General features: G+C 40.2%; 4 protein-coding genes across 5 annotated transcripts; 2 read left to right on the top strand and 2 right to left on the bottom strand.

The window, feature by feature from the left end:
* Positions 1 to 253: 253 nt before the first annotated feature.
* Positions 254 to 9,043, top strand: LOC127773899 (ARM REPEAT PROTEIN INTERACTING WITH ABF2). Its single transcript, XM_052300125.1, has 19 exons — positions 254 to 648; positions 779 to 945; positions 1,284 to 1,456; positions 1,549 to 1,669; positions 1,789 to 1,863; positions 3,536 to 3,630; positions 3,942 to 4,017; positions 4,301 to 4,408; positions 5,323 to 5,451; positions 5,600 to 5,668; positions 5,750 to 5,809; positions 5,896 to 6,019; positions 6,110 to 6,249; positions 7,585 to 7,648; positions 7,751 to 7,830; positions 7,972 to 8,036; positions 8,180 to 8,297; positions 8,371 to 8,495; positions 8,599 to 9,043. Exons 1-19 carry the CDS (start codon positions 291 to 293, stop codon positions 8,687 to 8,689), a joined length of 2,238 nt encoding a protein of 745 aa, XP_052156085.1. The 5' UTR covers positions 254 to 290; the 3' UTR covers positions 8,690 to 9,043.
* Positions 9,044 to 11,019: 1,976 nt separating this feature from the next.
* LOC127773761 (cyclin-P3-1) lies at positions 11,020 to 14,190 on the top strand. Of its 2 annotated transcripts, none has more exons than XM_052299934.1 (4): positions 11,020 to 11,123; positions 12,032 to 12,176; positions 13,017 to 13,444; positions 13,588 to 14,185. In XM_052299934.1, exons 3-4 carry the CDS (start codon positions 13,032 to 13,034, stop codon positions 13,883 to 13,885), a joined length of 711 nt encoding a protein of 236 aa, XP_052155894.1. In that variant the 5' UTR covers positions 11,020 to 11,123; positions 12,032 to 12,176; positions 13,017 to 13,031; the 3' UTR covers positions 13,886 to 14,185. The 2 variants fall into 2 exon arrangements, with proteins under 2 accessions (XP_052155894.1, XP_052155895.1); XM_052299935.1 differs by lacking the exon at positions 11,020 to 11,123 and adding an exon at positions 12,555 to 12,610 and having other exon boundaries at positions 11,933 to 12,176; positions 13,588 to 14,190.
* A 209-nt stretch (positions 14,191 to 14,399) lies between these two features.
* Positions 14,400 to 18,707, bottom strand: LOC127773760 (kinesin-like protein KIN-14J). Its single transcript, XM_052299933.1, has 13 exons — positions 18,417 to 18,707; positions 18,195 to 18,308; positions 17,999 to 18,081; positions 17,814 to 17,907; positions 17,398 to 17,727; positions 16,896 to 17,175; positions 16,633 to 16,794; positions 16,240 to 16,455; positions 16,094 to 16,131; positions 15,829 to 15,992; positions 15,643 to 15,756; positions 15,506 to 15,547; positions 14,400 to 15,410 (listed from the first exon to the last, which is right to left on the bottom strand). Exons 1-13 carry the CDS (start codon positions 18,673 to 18,675, stop codon positions 14,607 to 14,609), a joined length of 2,700 nt encoding a protein of 899 aa, XP_052155893.1. The 5' UTR covers positions 18,676 to 18,707; the 3' UTR covers positions 14,400 to 14,606.
* Positions 18,708 to 20,106: 1,399 nt separating this feature from the next.
* LOC127773627 (uncharacterized) lies at positions 20,107 to 24,338 on the bottom strand. The gene is made up of 7 exons (XM_052299762.1): positions 23,998 to 24,338; positions 23,512 to 23,592; positions 22,921 to 22,955; positions 21,696 to 21,775; positions 21,275 to 21,358; positions 20,951 to 21,059; positions 20,107 to 20,333 (listed from the first exon to the last, which is right to left on the bottom strand). The coding sequence occupies exons 1-7, from the start codon at positions 24,280 to 24,282 to the stop codon at positions 20,195 to 20,197; spliced, it is 813 nt and encodes a 270-aa protein (XP_052155722.1). The 5' UTR covers positions 24,283 to 24,338; the 3' UTR covers positions 20,107 to 20,194.
* Positions 24,339 to 24,362: the final 24 nt, after the last annotated feature.

The following is a 24,362-nucleotide window of genomic DNA, read 5'->3' as shown; positions in this document are numbered from 1 at the left end:
AGCTTGCTTGAAAATTCAGTAGATTCTAACCTACAAATCCATCGGACGACTAATAATAGGAAGGTGAGTGTTATCGTCAAAAATATAAAATACCCGAGTGTTCCAACGGCGAGGAAAGAGCAAATATTCTCACGGTAAAAACTTGTAGTAAGTGTTCGATTTTAACCGATCACGAAATAAAATTCCTCTTTCGCTCGGGCGCACACACTTTGCTTCCTCCCCTCCCTCTTCCTCAACCTCCGACAAGCCCCTCCCCCTCCCCCTCCCCCTCGCCGTCCAACCCCCCTCTAATGGAGGCGGAGCAGCAGCAGCAGCCGCCGCATCGCCCGCGCCGCAAGGGGCAGAAGAGGAAGTTGGAGGACGAGGCCGCGGCCTCCGCCTCGGCCGCGGCGGCGGCGGCGGCGGCCGCCGCCGCCGCCGCCACCGCAACCCCGTCGTCGCTCGGGAGCGCCGGCGCAGACGACGACAACGAGGAGGAGGAGGACGGCTCGGCCGGGCCGGAGATCTGCTGCCGCCACTCCCAGGCGGCGCTGGCCCGCGAGGTCCGCACGCAGGTCGACGCCCTCCACCGGTGCTTCTCCTGGCGCCACGCCGACCGCGCCGCCGCCAAGCGCGCCACCCACGTCCTCGCCGAGCTCGCCAAAAACGGTAAACGCTCCCCCCACCACCCCGAACCCTCGCCGCACCGCACCGCGCCGCGCCGATCCGTGGTTTTCCGCGCCAGGCTTCCGGGCCCGTTCAGCTGAGGCGGATCTGGATGTTGTGTTTTTCTTCGCAGAGGAGGTTGTGAACGTGATCGTAGAGGGCGGCGCCGTGCCCGCCCTGGTGTGCCACCTGAAGGAGCCGCCCGCGGTGGCGGTGTTGCAGGAGGAGCAGCAGCCTCGGCCGTTCGAGCACGAGGTCGAGAAGGGGGCTGCCTTCGCTCTCGGCCTCCTAGCAGTAAAGGTTCCCTGTTCGTGCCGTACTAGTTTTTATTCCCATTTCATTGCAATTATTGGTATTTCTTTCTCACCTGAGTTATCCAAATGTATCATTCCATAATAAAATTAAGAGTAGCTTTGGATATGCCATCGTCTGCCAAAATTTAACCCGAGAACAACTACTGAACAAGATAGTAACACCTAGGAATTCGTTTAGTAGTTTTTATGTACACATGTTCCCTATCTCCCTTTAAGCGATTCATGGAAACTGGTGTTTTTGAGCATGACCTCAGTAATATGTTTTTGATCTAAGTTACTTTTGAGAAATTTAGTCATTATTTACTTAATGTGTTTGCATAACAGCCTGAACATCAACAACTTATAGTTGACGCCGGTGCCTTACCACTGCTGGTGAATCTTCTAAAAAGGCACAAAAATGCTACAAACTTGCGGGCAGTTAACAGTGTTATCAGGAGAGCAGCTGATGCAATCACCAATCTAGCTCATGAAAATAGCAACATCAAAACTTGTGTCAGGTGTTTTTTCTATATTTTGTTGATAGTCTGATGCTCCTTCAACTAGGGAACTTTTTATTGCTTAATGATGTTTTTATATTGGTTTACTGCAGAATTGAAGGCGGAATTCCACCTCTTGTTGAATTGCTAGAATCACAGGATCTCAAGGTGCAGAGAGCAGCTGCAGGGGCCTTGCGGACGCTGGCTTTCAAAAACGATGAAAACAAAAGTCAGGTGAGATATCAAAATTTCAAAATAACGATCCCAACATTATGATATATTTTAACACCATAATGGTGCAGTTACATCCATATTTACTCATACTATTTTGTGTAATTTTCCCCTTAATGCAGATTGTTGATTGCAATGCGTTGCCAACTTTGATATTAATGCTTCGATCAGAGGATGCTGCGATTCACTACGAAGCAGTAAGACACTAGGAATTTATTTTTTGTGAATTATGAACCGCACTTCTCTGGGAACTCTTTTATGTTAAGGTTGATGCTGACTGATATGCATTGATTGATTATGCGGTTAGTGTTGCAAATTTTCTAGTTATCAGCAATCTTGAGCAGCAGTTATCCTAATGTGTTCTAGAACATAAATTTCGAAGTGCTCATCCTTCATGGCCAGGGCCACAAAAATCACTTTGTGTTCTCCCAGAACAAGCAAACCCTGTTTTCTTGTTTACTGCAACAATTTTTATTTAAAGTTCTTTTTGTTGAATTCAATTCAGGTTTTCTACTATATCGGCCTCCAAACAACATATGGCAACAAATAACAACAAAATCAATCAACTACTCCAAAATAACATAGGGGAACTGGCAGCTACAGTGCTACTACAGTCATGGGAATTTGTAACAAGCGTGTGACCATTATTTTGAACCCTCTCTACAACTTAACATTGAATATAGAACTACGGGTAATGTGTTACATAGAGAACCATGGACTACTAAACTTGATTGCTTGAAATGAACCTAGTGCGCTAACATATTAAAGAGTATAAACTTGCATGACTTGGACAAAGCATAAACAAGCATGCTGAAAAGTGAAAACTTAGCATGAAATTGGTCAACCGAGCCAATTAGGTCCATCCGCAGGTTTAATGAAGGTAAAAATGTCATGTTAGGCTGTTGGACCGATAAAACAAATTTAATACAGAGGTATTGATGCTTAAGATCCATATCATAGTTAATCATGTCAGTTTTCTACTTTTCTGGCACTTGACTGGAGGATGGGCATATCTAACTAACTGGTTCTGTAAGCAATTTGAGGGGACCTGCCAATCTAAAATTGAAATTCAAGAGCTTTTGTTACAGAGATCAACAAATTTGATGGCCTATTGACCTATTCCACTGTTTTAGAATTATTAGTAGCCAAATACCCGTGCACAGTAACGATTTAGAATAATTTACCAGAAATTCTAAACTTGAAAAAAAATCAGTTGAACATCAATCTCCAAATAATTCGATCACAAACCACATGTGCAAATAATATAATTATCAAGGGAATATTCTTCAACCAGTAAAAACATATATGTATGTATCTATGCAGAGCACCCACCCGTTGTACTGGTGTGGGATGGCAGAGCCACCACCACTACTACCATCATTAGCTTCTTTTGTAATAGTAGAGATAAGCATGGTGAAAAAACATCAATTACTGCAAACAGCCTAACAATGCTAGTTATACACTTCATTGTCTTACATAGTAACTTGATCCTGTGATATCCACATAGAACAAGTAAATCGCATGATTATGGTCTTGACACTGACTCTTCTCCATCAAGTATTTCTATCAGTACTATGTATATTCATATAGTTATACACTTCATTGTCTTACATAGGAGTAACTTGATCCTGTGATATCCACATAGAACAAGTAAATTGCATGATTATGGTCTCGACACTTCCTCTACTCTTCTCCATCAAGTATTTCTATCAGTATTATGTATATTCATATCATTTTGGCTTTTTTGCACCTTGCAAGGCTTCCTGTCTGTATGAAGTCTTCTATTGATACAACAAGCAAGTTATTGAACTACACTTATGTACTATCTTTTTATAATGCATGCCAATAAGTACTCTGTTCACATGTCAGGTTGGTGTCATTGGAAACTTGGTTCATTCATCCCCAAATATCAAGAAAGAGGTTCTCAATGCAGGGGCCCTGCAACCTGTAATTGGGTTATTAAGGTATGATCGTCATATGCAGTTTAGGATCATATTTTTAAACTATCTTTGAAAATAATTGAATGCATTAGAAATATTGTATGTATTTGTTGAACCCTATTGCTGATGACTCAAATGTAATATATTTTTTTAGCTCAGCATGAGAACTTTTAACATTTCCAATTACTATGGTAGTAACTGCTTGCTTCATGGTACACTCCATACAATTACTTTGAATTGTACGCATGTTTTTGAATGATAGTTAGCTTACACCTTTACTGCTTTAAATTGAGAATATTAAGTTGGCTATTATCTTATGGCTGTTCATTTTGCAGTTCCTGTTGTACGGAGAGTCAAAGAGAGGCTGCTTTGTTGCTAGGGCAGTTTGCTTCGGCTGATTCTGATTGCAAGGTACTTGCTTGTTCTTCGTTCATTTTTAGCTGGCTTGTTTCTAATTCTTTTCTGATGAGTTAATGCAGTGGAGGAGCAAAAAACAAGCTTAAATAAGTTTCCCTTGATATAATATTCTGGTGTGGAAGAGATGACTGTTCTGTTATGTTTTGCTACTTGCTAAATATTTTATGTGCACAATAGAAGGTTTAAGCATGGAATTCTAGAATATATGAATGAAAAGAAGCTGATGTTTTCTTACCTTTTCGTTGTTTAACATCCTGTGCATGTGTATTTCCTACAGGTCCATATTGTGCAAAGAGGTGCAGTCCGTCCGCTGATTGAAATGCTACAGTCAGCTGATGTCCAACTTAGAGAAATGTCTGCTTTTGCCCTTGGGAGGCTTGCCCAGGTTTGTTAGCTTGTTTTACTGTGTGTAGTTTAGGGACAAAACACTGAAAAAGAACAACACTGACATGCCACTTAGTAACTTTGCTCCTCTTAATTCTAACAATGGCAGCTGTATGTTAGGACACAATTATAACAATAATTTTGAAGAAATTATAATGAGTCTTCACTCTTGAATGAATAGATATAGGCTCCTTACCGTGTGTTCTTTTGTTATTCATCGGCACAGTAGTGACTTAACAACAGTTTAGGTATAATATATCTGAATAGCTAAAGTATCCCAGCTCATTCTCCATACAGGCAAACTTTTCATACTAACTTTTGAGCACCTGAGAGTCGTGCCTTTCAAATGTTCATTGCGCAGAGTATCCACTATCCTGTGAAGAGTAACACTGGATATTTTCTAGACCTGAATCTGTGCATGTGGGAATGGTCCTATAGTGAGGGCAAGATCCCATTTGGTCATTGGCTGATTCTTGCATAGTAATGACTTGAAGTCACCCATGCAAATACATCTGTAGAACCGAGAGAATAATTTCTGTCACTTGATTATTTGATTATATTTATGCAAGGGACAATCCACATGCAATCATACTAACATCTTAGGATGGTGATACTAACATATTTTGGTCTTTGTAAGCCAAAAGCTCCGCATATACCCAGATATCGCTTCATGCGTAATGCACCAGTTGAAACATGTCAAAATGATCATCGATATAACATGTTGGATATATTATTCTTTTGCCTATCAATTCTACTTTGCTCTCAGCAGAGCACATTCTGTATGTTAGTGATGAAGTCAGATATCTGAGACACAGACCTAGTTATTTTCTTCTCAAAACCCTAGGCTGTAAAGATATTAAAGAACTTCTATAACATGCACCGGTCAATTCACAGAGAAGTTCATTTGTTTCCCAGGACACACATAACCAAGCAGGCATTGCATATAATGGTGGTTTGGTGCCTCTACTAAAGCTTCTAGACTCAAAAAATGGATCTCTGCAACATAATGCTGCATTTGCCCTTTACGGAGTTGCTGACAACGAGGTAAATAATGATTATTCAAGCAAATGGTAACCCATTTGTGGATAGCTTGTTTTCCACTAGTAGGCTAATGATTCAATTTCGGAAAAGGAAATGATCTCTTACTTTATTTTTTTTTTCAAAATAAATGACTATACTCTTCTTATTGTAGGACTATGTGTCCGACTTCATTAAAGTTGGAGGTGTACAAAAGTTGCAAGATGGAGAATTTATCGTGCAGGTATGCCAGCCATCATATTATTGTTGGATTACTTTCAATGTAACTTGCAAGTGAGTTTAATTACGTAATTTTAAATTTCAGGCCACAAAGGATTGTGTAGCTAAGACCCTTAAGAGGTTAGAGGAGAAGATAAATGGACGAGTAAGCTGTGCTCAGTGCCCACCAGATTTTGCTTTTCCATCGCCACATTCTAGCATTTAGCTTATTTTGTTCCTGTATGACCGCAGGTGTTAAAACACTTGCTTTATATGATGAGAGTAGGAGAAAAATCTGTGCAGAGGCGGGTTGCTCTGGCCCTGGCACACCTCTGTGCGCCTGAAGATCAAAGAACAATTTTTATTGATAATAATGGTATGAGCAATTTTAAATGCACCAAAATGTGCTCCTTTGTATTACTTTTGTGTAATGTTTACCATTGATTAAGTTATTAAATTAATTCAGGCCTTGAGTTGCTTCTTGATCTTCTGGTTTCGGTGAGCCTGAAGCATCAGCTAGATGGTTCAGTAGCACTATACAAATTGGCCAACAAAGCTGCAGCACTTTCTCCCATGGATGCTGCACCTCCATCTCCAACACCACAGGTAGAGAATTGGTTCTTAATTCAACCCAACCTTTCCTTGTTTATGCCAAAGGCTTTATGAGTTGATTGTGGTGTGCTATGTAAAAGGTTTTCAATGTGATATGGACTGAACTACGATGTGGTAATGCCCATGCATTGATTTTATTTTGTATAATCAATGCATTAAAAGGGTTTTTTTGTTAGAAATAAACAAAACAGTACATGTTTAGGGGAAATTTGTGTAATGCAACAAAACTAGCTAATTGTTGGCTGACAATCTTGTTTGATTAGTATTTTGACAGGAAATTGGAGGTGGATGTATAATAGCTGTAAATAAATATGCAACACAGATTCTTGGCTTCTTGGTTGTGCGAATTATGTGATAGCTGCGGAAAATTGTTGCAAAATATTAACTAAAGGAACAATCCTGTACATTCATCGCCAATATTTCATTAAGAAGCTTAGGGTTACTAGGATGTGAATATTAATAGCTAAGTTTAATGCTAGTTTTAAGTTGAAAAAAGAAACATTAGTTTACATAACTTATAACATACTGTAACATTTCAGTTGAACCACCCAACAGTTTTTCAAACTTGTACTATCTTAAGTTAATTTTGGAGCAGTCTATGATAATAGTTTTTTAAGACCTATGTGTTATTTGACTCGTCAGTAGCGGTAACATTGCCTTTAATCATGTTCTTGTTGCCTTACCTCGAAATTTCAAAGTTTTTATCATGATATTGGTGGTACAACTGTTGCCATGAAATTCTAGAAGTATGATTGACTGATATTCCCCATGGCTCGTGTAAACTAAATAATAGAAACATCTGTCATAAATACTGATATAAATGGTGCTTCATCTCGCAAATTGCACAACAGCCTCGTCACACTTCCACACTTATTTATATACGTTTCATCGTAGTTAACACTATGCATGATTTCCCATTCATGTCTTTTAAGATGTGTGACCTTCAGGCCATCTGCTTTCTGAGCAAACCAAGCATTTATTTCCTTTGTTAGGCTTTTGTAGGACAAAACTTTTAGGAACTTTGTCAGACATGACCAAGTTGTTGCAAGATTTGAATTCACTCAGGCAGTATGTATGCATCTGTGCATTTCTATGGATTATTTTTATCCTCAGCCTTCAGAGCATAGCGCACATAGAATTCAGATATACTGCCATCTGAATTTATATGCCGGATAGTCTGTTCCTAATTAGCAGTCAGTCCTATTAATAAGGTGTTATCTCAGTAAAACCTAGTTTGTGCAATGCTGGATTCGAATATATCATTTGGAGCAATTGGTCCATCAACAGTGCTGGCAATCCCTGATACTTAATGTATTTTCTTCATTGTAGGTTTATCTTGGTGAGCAATATGTGAACAGTTCGACACTTTCAGATGTTACCTTCTTGGTGGAAGGTTGGTATTTTATCTGTGGACCCAGTTGTCACCAGAAAGTCACTTTAGATACTTCGATCTTTTCCATAAAATCCATGTAAATCATATTCCTGTTGTCTCCAGGAAAGCGCTTTTATGCACATAGAATTGCATTACTTGCTTCTTCGGATGCATTTCGTGCAATGTTTGATGGCGGATATAGGGTGAGTCTTGTGTAGCATTTCTATTTTCGTTTGGTACATGTGGATTTGTTTCTTAGTGGAACAATTCTTGTTGAGGTATATTTTTTCATTTTTTAAAGAACCTCAATGTGTCTTGACTCGAATACTATTTTTCTTAACCAGGAAAAGGACGCGAGAGACATAGAAATTCCAAATATCAGATGGAATGTGTTTGAACTCATGATGAGGTAAGTCAGCTTTGAGTTCTCTTCCTCCTTGGCCATGGACGCTTTGCTTCTGTGCACATATCTGTAATTGTTATTATTCTTTTCTGGTTTGTGGGCAAATGCCTGCTAAACTAGAGTCTGAATATCCTATTTGGTATATGCAGATTTATCTATACAGGTTCAGTGGAAGTAACTAGCGATATCTCTCAGGATCTTCTTAGAGCCGCTGATCAGTATCTATTAGAAGGCCTCAAACGTCTGTGTGAATATACAATTGCGCAGGTAATTAGGATTGTTACCTGTATGCTATGCTCAAAATGCTGGCTTGGTCTTATTTAATATATCTGCCTTGCAGGATGTGAATGTAGACAACGTTTCTGACATGTATGACCTATCTGAAGCTTTTCATGCAATGTCACTCAGACATACATGTGTCCTATTTATCTTGGAGCAGTTTGAAAAGATTTGCGTCAAATCTGGGTACACTTCCTCACCTAGTGTCCTGTTCCTAGGTCCAAATGTTTGTGTTATGTAACTCATTTTAGGTAACAGAAATCATTTGCCATGCCATTTTGCAATGCAGGTCAAGCCAGCTGATCCAGCGTGTCATCCCAGAGCTCCGCAACTTCTTCGCTAAGGCGCTAAGGCCAAGCCACAGGAATGCGCAGCCATGAGTCCGTGCCCCTTCCACAATCCTTGACACCACCCACACATCTGACAGTCGCTTCGGGAGATCTTGTACAGCTAAAAGTTTCTTTTTCTGGCGTTGGACATTGGCATTCGATGGCACCAACAACATTGTAACATCCTTTTATTCGATTAAAACAGAGCCCAAATCATGGTAAGAGCATATGGCTTAGCCAGCCATGTCTCGGACCAGCCTAGGCTGGGATAGGTTTACTTCGTTTCGCCTTGGCATAGTCACCGAGTTTAGGGCCACTTTCCCAGTCCAGAGCTCCATGTATTCCGTCTCTTTGATGATGCAGAGGATAAAATCGATCTGTGTATTAGTGCTGTAGTTGCAATCAGTTTCGTCTCCTTCGTGTTGTTTAACAATGCAGAAATGCTAATCAGATTGGCGTTTTCTCCCAACTTGTCCCTCGTCATGGTCCATGTATATACTGATATGCAGTAGATGCATATGGATTGTATTGCGGTCCAGCCTGACGTCGGTAGACGGGGACAAATACGGTGGCAGGCGCCGCCATCTCGTCAGCGGCTTAACCGGTTGTCTTTGTCCCACTGGATATTCGGCGGAAGAAAAGCCGGATTTATTTTTCTGCCCTGCTCTAATAATTTCTGTATCTCTATTTAAATTTGTTTGCTTCTGTGATCTTCTTGGAAATATTCTGACATAGAAACAATAATATCAGCCGATTGATATTTAGAAGAATACTACCACTATACTAGTAGTAGTATCAACCAACTGACCAAGCCCCATAAGCAATGCGCAAATGGTGTCGTGTTGTCCACTAATGTTCCGTTAAGTAACTAACCTCTTCGCATGTCTGAATTCTGAGAACACTAAAATTTCGATGAACCAACCACCCAAGTTTTCTAGGTAAGCTACCACTTGAAATGCTCAAGTAGACAAAATGCATGGGCATTGACTTCCAAACTTCAACTCTATATTACAACTTCTATAAAACGCTTTCTAAACTGTTACTCCCTCCGATTTCATTTTAATTGACGCTTTGGATAATGACACGCTCTATGAGACATACCTTTGACCTTATTTTTCTATTATAATATATACAATAAATAAATGTATGTTTACTTTTATTATATTGTTTTGAAAGACAAATCTATATATGTTTTTCTAGTTTCTTTAAACTAAATATTTTTAAAGTTATTGATGGTCAAAGTTATAAAAGTTTAACCTCAACCTTATCCAAAACGTCAATTAATATAGAACCAGAGGGAGTAAACGTTATGTTTTGTATAAAAGTTCTATATCAAGTCTTTTCAAAACTAACAAATCTATTTTTAAAAATTATAATAGGTAATATGTAACTAATCATGCGCTATTGTTTTACGTAAGGCCAATATGCTACTTGAATATGAAGTTTCAATATGCTCTAGTGCAACAGGGCATGCACAGGGTTTGTGATTTCGGTGGAAGACGGAAATTATGATTTTCCGGACCAGGTTGAAAGCACAAACCATCTGTTTTTTTTTTGTCAAATTCAAAAAAAAACGTCAAACTGAATTTAAATTGTTGACTGGATTTATCTAGATTTTATCGGATTGTTTCTTTATCAACGGATTCTCCAAAATCTGATGAGGCCAGTTTTTGCGGTGTCGGGATTACGAACACTGGGCATGCATCCTAGATTCTTGCCCGGTTTTCGTCCAAACAATTAGAGTAAGTACAAAGGTAAAAACCGGTATGGTCTCTACGTTAATTAGAGACTATCACGTTACAATAGTTAAGATAATACGGTCTCTAACCATTAATATACCAAAATACTTTTTTACTAGTCATCTTTCATTTACTAGACTCAATGAAAAAAAAAATTTCCTAATAAATGCTAAGAGTCGACTTTATATCGTTGTCATACGTAGCAATCATCTTTTTCTTTCCTTCTTTCTCTCTCTTCCACGTCACCAAATATCTGCATAGCAATAAAGAGAAACTGCTAATAAAAACCATTTTACATGCCCTCATTACCATGCTTTTAATTTCCGCCTAAAAAAGGCATGCTTTCACTTTCGATGTAGTAACGTGATGTCGGCGTTGGCCCTACCACAAGTCGATCCCGGCTTGGATAATCTTTTCCTTTTCCGATTAGGATACCACTACGATTAGTCGACTATTACGAAGCTTTATGTGCAGAGCAGAGGGAACGCATCGGTTTCCAATTTCTCCTGCCGCTCTTCGCCTTCGTCTCGTATCCTCGTGAGCGCTTTTTTTTTATATATACCTCTCCACCATAAAAAAAAAACACCAGCAGATCTGGCTAATGATAGGTACTAGTGATTAGTGAAAGCCCTAGCTGAGTGGCCGTTCCCCTAATAAACCTTGCGTGCTCCTTTGCCCACCCTCCTCTGATCCTCTGTATCACCGGCAGGCGATATCGCATCATCACAACCAGGACAGTAACAAAGGTAGGAACAATGCGCCTTGCTTTCCACACTCGTTTTTGCAAGTTTGCAACGCATGAGTTTTATGGGAAGCGTATTAATTTTCGTGTGTATTGGCAAAAGAAATTCTCAATTTTGAGACGTGAATTTTGTTTCTTTCGCTTAAGAATATTTCTGATGTATTGAGTAGGGTAGAATATGCTCACTCCCTCGAAGATGGGTAGAATATGTATGGGTACGTCTTATAGAGGTGAATGTATTCATTATCAGATAAAAACTGCTCATGATCTATACCTTGGGATTGTACGAAAACCATTGATAAACTGACAAAAACCAATAAAATCCATACAAATCTCTCTAAAATTTTAAATTTTAGTTTGGATTTTTTTTGAACTTAATCGAAAAACTAGGTGGTTTGTATTTTGATCTAGTCTGAGAATTCCGCCGGTTTCCATCGGTTTTATAAACCCCTGGTATGTATGTTAATACGAGAGTATGTGGTGGCCCCTGTTTTGAAAAAACCAATACTCCTTACGTTTCTTTATGTCGTTGATTTTTATATGATTTTAACCATTTATCTTATTATATAAAAAAATGTAATTATTGTTTATTTTGTTATGATTCGCTTTAGTACTAAAAGTATTCTGAACATGATATATATTTTTATATATTTGCAAATTTTTGCATGTGTATATAAAAGTCAAATGCGTAAAAGAAAAGGGGAATACTACTACTTGGCAGGTTACTAGTAAGATGACGGTAGATTAGCAGGTTACAAGATAAAGAGAAGCCACGCTAATGTTACTATCAGTGTCAGCAGATGATGACATGCCATTATGCCATATGTTGCAGATAAAAATAAAAAGAAAAGAATTCTCCTCTCTCTCTCTCTCCCTCTCGCTCTCTTACATCCTGCATCTTTGCTCTTCCAGGTTTCAGCATCCAAGGAGCAGCAGCTTGCTTGCTCTTCCCAAAAGGAGGAAGAGTCGAAGAGTGCGAGAGGCCCGAGCGCAAGCCTGAAGCCTCAAAGGCAAATCCTCCCCCACAGACTACCACAAGCTGAAGCTCGAGCGAGCTGTAAGAATCCATATGCATCCCTTCAACTCCCTCCCTTCTCTTCCCTTTCTCGATTAGTGTTAGATCTGAGCTTACAGAGCTATAGCTCAAATCTGCGGCATTTGGGTTTTAGATGCGATCCTGGCTTTCGTGTCTCTTCTTCCCAGTTCGTTGTATTCCTGCTTCTTTTAGTCGATTTCGGACCAATTTAGGTGCGTGCAAGAAGCAGAAGTTTTACCTGTTGGCGTGTGATTGGGCGAAGTTCTTGGAATAGATTTGGGCGCAGAGGCATCGCGCAGCTATTCCCTGCCAAATCTTTACCCGTTTCGTTTTTTTTTACTGTGATTTGGATTTATAAATGAGGTAAAATATACCAAATAGTAGGATTTTTTTTTTCAGGAAGTCAGGATGAGATCATGGGAGAGGCGAAAATAATCAATAATGTGCCAAAGTGGGTATGAAACCCGACTACTAGTAGTTGACATCGTTGATTAGTGATTACTATGAAACAGCTTCGTGCTGTTGCATTTTTTGTGCTACTTGGCCACATATTTCAGAGTTTGTCGACTTGGAAATTGCACTATGAGTATATTGCGTGTTATAGAAAGCTAATTGCCTATTTTATGGAAGCACTTGGAGACCTCGAAAATCTTTTGTTGTCTCTTCATCCTACGTATTCTTTTTTTGCAATTCCATGGCCTATGCAACTTAACTGGGTTATCGAAATCTCACATCCTTCATTTTTTTTATGTTAATTTATAAAATGAGGCAAGTTTTTTTTTTCATTAGTTGCATCTTGACCTTATGAACTTTTTGTTGAACTGAAAATTTGTTGGGTAACAACTTCATTATCTTTTGCAGTTCTAATGTCTGGATATGGGTATGGGGACATTCACAACTGATGAAAGCGACAGACATGAAGAGAGCTACCTGTCGTTGGGTTTGACAGTATCACAGTCAAAGAAAAACAACACTGAATACCCCAAGGTTCTGTTGCTTCTGGCGGCTTATCTTGATAGATCAGTTCAGAAGAATGAAGACTTACTAGATTCCAATAAGATAAAGGATTCAAGCACCATCTTTCATGGTCACAGGGCTCCAGATCTTAGTATAAAGCTTTATGCAGAGCGCATCTTCAAGTACTCAGAGTGCAGCCCATCTTGCTTTGTGTTGGCCCTCATCTACATGGAGAGATATCTACAGCAGCCACATGTGTACATGACGTCCCTTAGCGTTCATCGCTTGCTAATTACATCTGTGGTGGTTGCTGCCAAATTTACAGATGATGCGTAAGAATTCCCTTCATCTGCTATTCAGTTACATTATATATGCATCTGCTTTGTAGTACGCTGTAGCATGATCTACGCCTTTGATAAATCTTAGATATTACATACATTGCTTCCCAATAACTTTCTGAATACATTTCTTGCAGGTTTTTCAACAATGCATTCTATGCTAGAGTTGGGGGAATCAGCACAGTAGAGATGAACCGACTTGAGCTGGATTTGTTGTTCAATCTGGACTTCAGGCTGAAAGTGGATTTAGAGACGTTCGGAAGCTACTGCTTGCAATTGGAAAAAGAAACAATGGTTCTTGTAATAGATAGACCTATTCAACAAGTTCACGGCGTCAATAGCGCTAAAGATTTGAGTCGCAACAGTAGCATTGACGAGTCTTGCAAGAGCGAGCTGATGCGGTACAGCAGTCAGGCTCTCCAAGGATGTAGCTGACCAACTTGATTTTACATCCTACATTTTTCACCAAGGGTTAGGACCACTAGAAATTCTTTCAAGAGTAAACAATTGTGCTTCAGATTGTGTTTAACTGTTCTGGAGCTTTTGGATGATAGGGCCCTTCTTTTTTTATTGTACCACTGTAATTCTTTTGAACCACGATGTTTGAATTTTCACCAGTTTATTGGAAGGCAACAAGTCTGAACATTATTCAATCTAACCAAGCTCAATACTGTAACATCATGATTTCAGTGATTATGTTGAATACTAACATCATGATTTCAGTACTACACAAGTAATATCTATGGATTATCTACACAGTTGATTATGTGATCTTTTACTCAGTACTGGCACATTTTGTGCAATGAACGAATGATAATAGTACTGATCAAGCATGATTCCAAAAATTCACACGCATAATTCCAACTTTCCAAGATCACTACCTAGTTGTAACAGATGGTCTGTACCAACCGGATTACTGCAACTGTAACGAATTTATACAATAAAAAAATATCAAGGAACACTAACATCAATCATTTTAAGAAAAGAACTGATGAATGGGTACAACCCTTATCACAGACATTTTATCAACACAAAGCCACGAGTACAGATGGATGGCTTTCAACGGGTTAAACAAAGTAATCGTCAACATTCCTACTCTGCATCACTGTTTGAACATCCAAACATTGGTCTTCAGTTCTGGTCTGGAAAAGGTACTTCAGAGGACAGACTTCCTCCTGTTGGTGTTGAACACGCGCTGCGCATTCCCTATTTTCGCCGCCATCATTTTCTCGCGCAGAGCTGGATTGAAGATGCCAGTACCAGAGAGCAGACTGCTTTTCACTGGAGCAGGTGAACCTAGGATCACTCTCTTCTGAACACTGAAGCATATTTTGCTGGCATTTCCTGAGCCAGATGCTAGCCGCAGCTTCTGCTGAGGTGACAAGGCGTTATTCCTTGAGTTGAACCTGGCCAGCGCTGGAGGGCTTCTGAACTTGCTACTGCTGAACTCGATTCTCCTCAATTGCCGTGCTTCTGGGGTGCCATCAACCTGTTTATGTGCAGCAGCTGCTAATGGTGTTGCTGGAATTGAATTAAATGTTGCAATTGATCTCCTTGGCATCTGAATATGGGACAGACGGGACACTGATCTCTTATCAGGAAATATGGACAGCTGTTCTCTCTGGGTTGGTAGTACCGCGAGTGAGGATCGCCTCTTGGGCTGCAGAGGTATGTGTCGAATCACAGGAGTCAGAGAAACTCGCCGTGCCTTGCCAGCAACAGCCTTGCTGGTATCAGCCCCAGAGGATCCTTTGTTCATCATGACAGGAATGTTCTCTTTATTTTGAATTGTGGGTGCTTTACTGAGCCTCAGTCTAAGAGGAGCCTTAGGTGGAATGTGATTGCCAATTCTTCCAAGAGGTGGTCTCTGCCTCATAGGAGCAAGTGGTGGCTTTGTTGATCTAGCTGTATCCCTGGCAGCCTTCTTCTCATTGGCTAATTCATTTTCTAGCTCTCTAACCTGTACAAAAGAAAATGCACGCACAGATAAGAATATTCAAATGCATGCAGAATCTGGTCTCTGATGAATTAAACAGAAGTGGTTATCCTACTTACCCGCTGCTGATAAGTTTTGGACGTTTGTTCAGCCTCCCTTATCTGTTCACAATATTCGTCGGGTTATTTGCTAGCATTTTGTTTCATAAGATATGCAAGGCCATCCAAGAGAATAACAATGAATCTAGCCAACATACCTTCTCTTGAAGTGTCTTGATGACATTCTCTCGAGAAGCATACTTAAGCTGCGTCAGTTGCAAGCTTTCAAGTAACTTTGCATTTTCCTTCTCCTCATGACGAATTTTCTCTGTCTGAAATGATGTTTCCAGTTAGTATCAGTTAAGTTGCATCGTAATTTTTTAGTATTGAAAGAATCAAATTACCATCTGCTTGAGCTTAAAAGTTTCAGCTGGATCTGCTTGTTTACGAGCAGGGCCATGATCTATAGCTCTAACTCTACTAGCAAAGTTAAGTGAGCAGAGAGTCTCTCCCGAGTCTGCAGAACTTGGACTTATCTGCACGAACATGAGTGTCTTGCAATCCCCACCTGTACAAGCCAACCATCATGAGTAATCTATCTACTTGCTAATTTGCTAATTCAATAAAAGAATTTTTAAGAACAATTGGTACCAGAAAAATTGAACTTACCTAAAGAGCTTTGGAGCAGATGAGTCAACTTGGAATTTCTATTGACAGAAAAAGGTAAACAGTGGTGAGACTGAGATGAAGCTATAGTTCTTGAAGTAGCTGGACAATACAGATGTTTAATTCTATAGATATTAAATATTACTGACCTATAAGGAATGTGTGCATTTTTTGAGGCAAGGGCAGAAATAACATCGCCCAAAGCAGAGAGCGACTTGTTTATGAACTGTGACTCCTTTAGCCTGTCCCCTTCTACTTCTGTTTTATTCACACGCTCACTTCCAGCTAGGTCGACCAACCAGATATGGCTCCTCCACTTTTGCCCTGTCACCAGATGCTCACTCCTGACGGTAACCTTAACCAAGCTGCATATAGAACAGAACCACAAATACCATCATCAGATTATCATTACAATAACGTTGTAGAAGCACACTTTTAATTGAGGATGATCTATTATCAACATTGAAAAATAGCAGCAAATTCTAATATATAAGTTAAATTACTTTAAAGGGATACTGTCAATGAAACACAAAAAGCCTCACCTATGAGAGCGGCTGCTTAGTTCATTGGCACTAGTTGCTCCAACCGATCTATTTTTAGCTCCAACTTTCAGTTTCTCCCAAACACCATCTATAGTATAAATTGGAGCTTCAATCAAACCAGCCACCTCTTGTGTTCCATCAGCAGTTTGCTTTATGTCCAATCTTTGCATAGAACAAGGATATTGTGTGTTAAAATTGAATAGATTAATTACAAATCAGTATTAAATGGATACTATCAAATAAATGGGACAAAGGAAATATACTTTCTTCCTGTTTGCTCAGAGCTTTCATCTAGAAGATCCCTGATTTTTTCATTATAGACTTCCAAAATGCTCACAGCAAATGTGTAGGCAACAGAAGAGCTTCTTTCTTCAGACAACCTGAATAATTCTTCCAATGCTCTGTAGTTAACACCCCTATCCTCTGGAATCCCTTCCATGGTGAAGGTTTTCCCAGTTCCAGTTTGTCCATATGCAAAGATGCATACGTTGAAACCGTCCATGACAGACCGCACAACAGGCAAGCTTTCAGCAAAGACAGTCTCTGAAAGAAAAACATTGATCATAGTGCATTAAAGAAACAGAATATGATTCATATCTTTCAACATATAATCATGTCCCAAGATGTGCCGTAAGAAACAGAGAAAATGTCTTCTGTTCAACCAAACTATGATTGCAGTATAATTATAGTATTTGACACGATGTTTTTTGTATCTTCCCACAGAATATGTAAATGGACTGTACAAAGAAAAGCAAATTATCATACCTTGATTGTCAGATGGTCCAAAAACATGATCAAACTTAAAAGCCTTCCTGTCTTTATCAGATGGAACAAACTGCAGCTCAGTCTCATGGGATGGATCGATCTGAACTATAGATGAACACCCATTGGAGATCTCAGCAGTGCTTAGAGGGCGGCATCGACAAAAAACCCTGATGTTACCCCTCAGTTCAATGAGCTCATTGTATAATCGTCGCCGTTCTGCACACTCATCTGCGTACTTCTTCTTCAAGCCATCGTACCTCGGCGCACACTCCTCGGCACACTTAGCCACCTGCTGCTTGTACCTCTCTAACAAGCTGTTATACTTTCCCCCTACAACACACATACCAATCATGACTCTAGATGCAGATAACCTCCATGAGCAAGGTAAAAAGTATATTTCATTGTGCAAGGTGTACCAAGAAAACGAAGAGCAGCGAGGCGGTCAGGGGTGTTTATCTGCTTCAGCTTCGGTGACGGAATAAGGGAATCATCCCCTTGGTCTCCAAATTCCTTCAAGAAATAGAACCCTACAAATCAGAAACAAAGCACGGAGTACAGAAAACCTAACAGATCTTTGAGCAAGAACACCAAAATTTCCCACCTCCAAGAAGCTGCGAAGAGCCTCCCCTTCACCTCCTGCAACCGCCGCCTGCTCCTCCTCAGCGCTCACCACCGGCTCCTCACCTGACATTTTGCCACCATGAGACAGAATACAAAACAAGCCCTCGCCGCACCATGAGACAAACAAAAATTAAGCCCTAATAATCGCTTATACGCTACAGGACAAGGCACCCAACCTTTCGGCGAAGGCGGCGGCGCATGGTCCGGGTCGGCTCCGCCGCAGCAATCTGGGCTCGGGGGATCCACGTACTCCTCCACCTCCACGCGCTCAGCCCCTCCTCCTTCCTCACCTGCCAAAAAAAAGAGTCAGGACACACCTTGAGACACGAACCCACAAAAAACCCTAGCCCACCCATTCCTCCACCCGCCCCTCACGGAACCACGAAGCACGCGCGTACCTGGAGGATGCCGGGACGGAGAAGCCGCGGGCGCCGGGGAGGAGGGCGGCGGCGTCGAGGATGGGGCCGGATCTGCTTCCATCGCCGCGATCTGCTTCCGTCGCCGCGCTCGGGGTGGTGCGGAATTGGGGATTTGGTTGGGGGAGCGGAGGAGGAGACGAGGAGGAGTTTGGGGGAGAGGGGAAATGGGAGGAGCGGATTTGATTTTTGAACTCGCGGAGACGAGACGACCGTTTGAGGGTGCACCGGTGCAGCGCATTTCTGACTTGCCCGTTTCGTTCGGGAAGGGACGGCCGGATGGCTGCCGCGTCATACTAACCAACCTGCTGATGAGATCTACGGCATGGATCTGTCGGGCGAGTGATAGGTCATGTGGATTTGCTTTGCTCTTTAAAAAATAGAGCAACAGAAAAAAAATGATTCAAATATGAATGCAAGCATAAAACAAATGTTTGCAAAACACAGAAAAAACATAGGAATGGACATTTGAATGGAATACAAGAAATTTTCAAAGAGGTTGAAGCTCTTGCTAAATTTTCTCCAAAATTTATATAGGATTACTCTTCCATAGATTTTTTTTTATAAAAAATATAGAATTTATTCCTTTGTTTCAAAGGTCTTTCATAGAAATATTTTAAAATAGTAACAATTAAATTGCAATGAGTAGAATCATATGCATTAATACCATGGAAAGAACATAAACCATTTTTACTTTTGACTACTTTGTTTGGTTTAAAATTATGTATTTTTTTATGACTTTCCTGACTACAATGACCCAATTTTTATTTTTGAAATGCCAACTTTAGTTTTTTTTCCTTCTGTTTTCTTATATGGTCTTCAAACAACAGGAACGATAAGCTTGATTAGACTGTTTTAATTTTTCATATTTCGATAAAATTCATATTTTAAATATTCTTTTATACATTTGAAAAAAATACATTTTAATTGTGAGTAAAAAAAAGGCATTACTTTGAGAGACGTGTGCTGAATGTGCACGACGAATGGTGAACTTATGTTGTTTTTGAAGAAGGATTGTTATCAGCATCAAAACGGACAACATGCAAGTTTTGATGAAAAACACTGGAATAGAAAATTCGGTTCAAAATATAACTGGTTGCAGGACGCCAGTACCAAATGTGTTCGAAGAAAAACGAAACGGAAGTTGAGCTCAGAAGGTTGTGGTTTGATTATATAATCTTTTCCATTTAGAGCTTGTATGGATAGGTAGAATTAGAAGGTTGTTTTGGTTTGATACCCTAACAAATTTTGGTGGTACCAAATCCTTAGCGAGTTAGGGTGTGTTTATTTCCTGAAAAAAGTTGGAAGTTTGTAAAAAAAGTTACGTGTGTAGGAAAGTTTTGGATGTGATGTGATGGAAAGTTAGAAGTTTGAGGTAGTTAGGGATGAACTAAACACGGCCTTACTGTAGTACAAGGTAGCGTAAAGTTTGGGTTAATTTGGAGTTTGGGTTAATTGCATCAAGAGACCAATATATGGGTAAAGGCCAAAGTTTTGGTAGGGGCAAAATTTAATGGTTTGTTTGGTTTGCTACCCTATCAAAAATAATTTTGGTAGAGTAGCAAAACCAAAATGTCCCAGAATCCCTTCGGATTGGCAGGAATTTAGTCAATTTCGATCCCATTCTGAAGGGGTTGATGTTATTCCACCTATCCAAACAAGCCCTTAATAGTTGAAGCAAACAACTACCACTCACGGTTTGCCCTACAATAATATTTACATAATACATCTTAAACCCTCTAACTGTGCTATAGAGTGGATCACATCCAGTCAACATAATCAGAAGACGATTTTGTTTCTCTTTTCGGCTTCTTGTACCTGTTATTCTCAAACATTGCTTTTGATAAGAGAGAATCCAGAACTGCTGCTTCAGAGAGGTCGTATGGAGTCATCAACACACTGTGAACGTGTGAGAGAGAGATTAGCACGAGTGGCATCTTCATCAATAGGGAATGTATAGATAGTGTCCCTAATCATAGTGTGGGGAATGTATAGATAGTGTCCCTAATCATAGTGTGGCAAGTGCATTAATACTCTATCAGGGTAAGTGCTTTGCGCTTTCGCTCATCTCTGATCAGGATCAAAACCTGAACGATAAGCTTTGCGCTTTCGCTCATTTGCCGACCTTCTTTCTTGTCAATTATTCCCTCCGGTCATTAACATATTTGACGTTTTTCACGCTAAAATTAGTGTTGAAAGCATCATATATTAATGACCGGAGGGAGTAGTTGGATCAACGCGGTTCTAAATTACATACAAAGATCTTTGTTTTTGTAATGGCTAAAACTTTAGTAAGGCCTAAGGAATTGCTAAAACATAGAATAGCCTGTTTCAATAATTAATTACTCAAACTTTTTTATTCTATCATGGTAAATAACAGATAATTATAGACAAACTTCATGGTAAGTGAAACTACGCAATGCCCACAATGAGTAGAAATGATAAATGCTACACAACTACTGTATTTCCCATGGCAATCAATATGGCTGTCTCAGTTCGCAGAGCTTAATATTTACCTTGCAAGAATTTCCTCCAAAATAGTACGTTGGCAGGGCGTGACATAGTATATGCACTTTCTTGGACACTGCCCAACAGCAAGTTGGACATTGTAGTCATCATAGTGACCTGAAACAAAGGTTAGATTAATTTCAAAGAGCACAAGAGAAACAACTTTGTTTTTTCGAAACAGAAAAGCAGATCTGCCTTTCCAATTTCTATTATCAGAAAAGCATGAAGCTCTTACAAATCCACTGCTTACAAGTTGCAACATTTGGCAGTAAACTAGGAACATACCAAGCACGCTCCCTCTCAGTTAAGCAAGGTGGCAATGATCAGCATACCTTGAGATGATGCATGTGCTGTACCAGTGTCATCGGCAAATGCAAACGCGTGAGGTGCCCTTTTAACACAAGAATACGGGCATCCTGCAAAAGATGCAATGGTTGTCTTTCTCAGATCAAGTTGCCAAAACATGTCTATGTAATTTACACCAAACCAACTTTATAAAACATACTACATTATAACTTTGTATATGTTAAGAAGTGAACATAATGTGCTCTGGTTACAATTAAATCGATACGGGTAAAAGGTGTTTTGTTCTGGCATATCAATTAACACATGTTTTCCCCTGAAACACCACTTAACAGCTATCAGAGTAATTGTGTACTTCAGACCTCATCCTTGACACCAACTGTGGTCAACAGCAGGGTAAAACAGAGTTTGGAAACCAACAAAATGAAAGAACATGAATTCAAAAGGTACCAGTGCCAATGCATAGAAGTTCATTCACAAATATGTCACAAGCTGCGCACTCAGGTTCATCAAATGGATCAACATTATTCCTGCATCAGTGTAATACATGAACATGTCAGTTGGTCTTTCCCGCAATGTATGCAGGCAAGAGTTCTATTGTATCTTTTGAGACACCCATTGGGCCTCATGCCAACAGATGTTCATAATTATACCCCAATAGGAACAACCATGATCAATCAACCTTTCAATATGTACTATTGGACCATCTGCGTAACCACTATACTTTAGTAGTATTTATTCTTTTCTCATAAGTTATTCATAGGGAAAACCACTTCAAGCGTAGCATTATCCTGTTCATCTTCAACCAACCATTAAGCATGGGTTCCAGAATTCCACTAGATATGTAGTGTTCAATTATAAATAATGACAGTATTAATCATATTTCACTCACTACGGTCAGAATATATCTAGATCGCCATGATCAAAATCTTTAAGACCCAATCTACCATCCACTTTGAAGTTTATATGGGAAACCCCAAGTTAGGGTAGTCAGAGATACAAGAGTAGTGTAGCTACACAAAAAGCTAACCCTATCAGCATTGGAATTGAATTTGAAAATATACTGATCATTCATTTATTTTTTTCAGGAATATTCGGGATGCAAAATTTTTTGCAAAAATATACCGTCGATCTCGCACAACCGTTGCGCGAAAATGACGTGGGCGTGACGTCGCAGGCGGTATCGCACGGCTACAACACGAGACCGCGCGGTCTTGCGGAAGGGAGAAGCGAGACCGAACGGTCTCGCTGAAACAGACAGCGACACCGTCCCAACGCTCAAACGGTGACTAATGACCTAATTAACTATTAACTAATAAATAATAATAATTAGTGATTAATTATTGTGATTAGCGATTAATTAATTAATCATGATAATTAATTACTAATTAGCCATTTTGAAATCTGGTATCGCTGATTGGTTCAGCGAGACCGAATTCTCTTCTATTCTGTGAGACTGCGCGGTCTCGCACTTTCCCAACACGATAACGCCCGCGATGTCACGTCACGTCACATCATTTTCGCACAACGGTTGTGCGAGATCGACGGTATATTTCTGCAAAAAAAATTTGAATCCCGAATATTCTGAAAAAAAGGAATGAACAGTATATTTTCAAATTTAATTCATCAGCATTGAACCATATATTCATTACACAGCTATGGAAGTATTTTCTACCTTTCGATCATCATTCCTTGGTTACCAGATAATATCTGTACAACAAACAGATCAATGTAATAACAGCGGCTTATAAATAGCAGGGGGAAAAGTTTAACCATAAAAAAAAATAATATGCATTAGGAAGATCAATCTGGCACTCATCCAGCTGTACACTAAAAATTTCAAAAGGTAACATTTTCAGAGACAATCAAAGACCACACGAACGCTGTCGGTTGTGATCGTTCCATGATGTTTACCTTTACCTTTACTCCCTCAGTTTCATATTATAAGTTGCTTTGACTTTTTCCTAAGCCAAACTTTTTTTAAGTTTGATCAAGTTTATTGAAAAATATAGCAACATCTACAACATCAAATTAGTCTCATTAAATCTTAAGATTGAGTATATTTTGATTGTATGTCGAAGATATCACCATGTTTTTCTACAAACTTGGTTAAACTTAAAAAAAGTTTAACTAAGAGAAAAGCTAAAACGTCTTAATATGAAGACTAAGAAAAAAGCTAAAACGTCTTAATATGAAATGGATGGAGTAGTACTGCCAGCAACTCACGTCCACTTGCACAAAATACACATTTAGTTAGCACAATTACCTCATAGGCCTCAAGAACTCTTCTCATTATTAGATCTGCATTCTCTGTGTCCTTGCAAACATCTGGATGGAATTCCTTTACCTGTAACAGAAACTAACAATGTCAAGTCACTGGGGCCTAGTGTTGCAAGTTGTAACAGAACCTGTAGCTTGCGATTTAGGAAAAACACCATGCCTACGCGATTCAGATCAATTTTACAGTTTTTTTTGGGACATGACTTTGCACAGACACAATCTTAAGATATTGGAAAGGTTGTGTTGTTGTATACCCTCCTCCAAGACCAAACAGTAATATCAAGCATACAAGTTTAGTATGATTGTCGTACTTTAACAATGGAGATGGGCTAGCTTCTTCGGATGTGAACCATCACTCCGGCTCAACAACAACAAAAGCTGATAAGGCACCCTTGAGAGTTACTAAGAATTGAGCACCTTGCACATAATAAGCAGCAAACAAGGCGAAGGGGGGGAGGGAGCGGTACACTACCCGGGCGCGGAAGGCCGCCTTGAGCTGCGCGGCGGTGTAGGAGGCCGAGGCGTCGAGTCCCAGAATCTGCAAAGGCGTAGCGAGCGGGTCCAGTATCCCCCTCCCCTCTCCTCCTCCTCCTCCTCCTCCGCCGCCGCCGCTTCGCGCCAGGACGCGCCGAAGCCGCCTCGCCGCGCCACGCCGCGGCGACGGCACCCCTCTCGTCCCGCCGTAGGACCAGCCGCCGCCATGGTCGCTGCGCGGGGCGAAGCAGGAGGCGGAGGCGGAGGCCACCGGAGCCGCCATGCGCGCGCGCGCGACACGTGCTCGGCTGCCTGTGCCGTGCTGCGACGTGCGTGCTCGGTCTGTGTGGCGTTCGTATGGTC

This window comes from Oryza glaberrima, chromosome 5 (assembly GCF_000147395.1).
Source record: "Oryza glaberrima chromosome 5, OglaRS2, whole genome shotgun sequence".
NCBI classification, from domain to species: Eukaryota; Viridiplantae; Streptophyta; class Magnoliopsida; order Poales; family Poaceae; genus Oryza; species Oryza glaberrima.
This window is presented reverse-complemented; position numbering and strand designations above follow the sequence as displayed.

Coding starts and splice junctions, on each gene's coding strand:
- LOC127773627 (XM_052299762.1), bottom strand. CDS start 24,282: ATGGCGGCTCCGGTGGCCTCCGCCTCCGCCTCCTGCTTCGCCCCGCGC. Junction 23,593..23,997: donor AGGCGGCCTTCCGCGCCCGG/GTAGTGTACCGC, acceptor TTTCTGTTACAG/GTAAAGGAATTCCATCCAGA. Junction 21,359..21,695: donor ACTTCTATGCATTGGCACTG/GTACCTTTTGAA, acceptor CATCTTTTGCAG/GATGCCCGTATTCTTGTGTT.
- LOC127773761 (XM_052299935.1), top strand. CDS start 13,032: ATGGGTATGGGGACATTCACAACTGATGAAAGCGACAGACATGAAGAG. Junction 13,445..13,587: donor GCCAAATTTACAGATGATGC/GTAAGAATTCCC, acceptor CATTTCTTGCAG/GTTTTTCAACAATGCATTCT.
- LOC127773760 (XM_052299933.1), bottom strand. CDS start 18,675: ATGCGCTGCACCGGTGCACCCTCAAACGGTCGTCTCGTCTCCGCGAGT. Junction 17,728..17,813: donor CGCTGCTCTTCGTTTTCTTG/GTACACCTTGCA, acceptor TGTGTGTTGTAG/GGGGAAAGTATAACAGCTTG. Junction 15,757..15,828: donor CTTTTAAGCTCAAGCAGATG/GTAATTTGATTC, acceptor ACATCATTTCAG/ACAGAGAAAATTCGTCATGA.
- LOC127773899 (XM_052300125.1), top strand. CDS start 291: ATGGAGGCGGAGCAGCAGCAGCAGCCGCCGCATCGCCCGCGCCGCAAG. Junction 4,409..5,322: donor CCCTTGGGAGGCTTGCCCAG/GTTTGTTAGCTT, acceptor TTTGTTTCCCAG/GACACACATAACCAAGCAGG. Junction 7,831..7,971: donor TGTTTGATGGCGGATATAGG/GTGAGTCTTGTG, acceptor TTTCTTAACCAG/GAAAAGGACGCGAGAGACAT.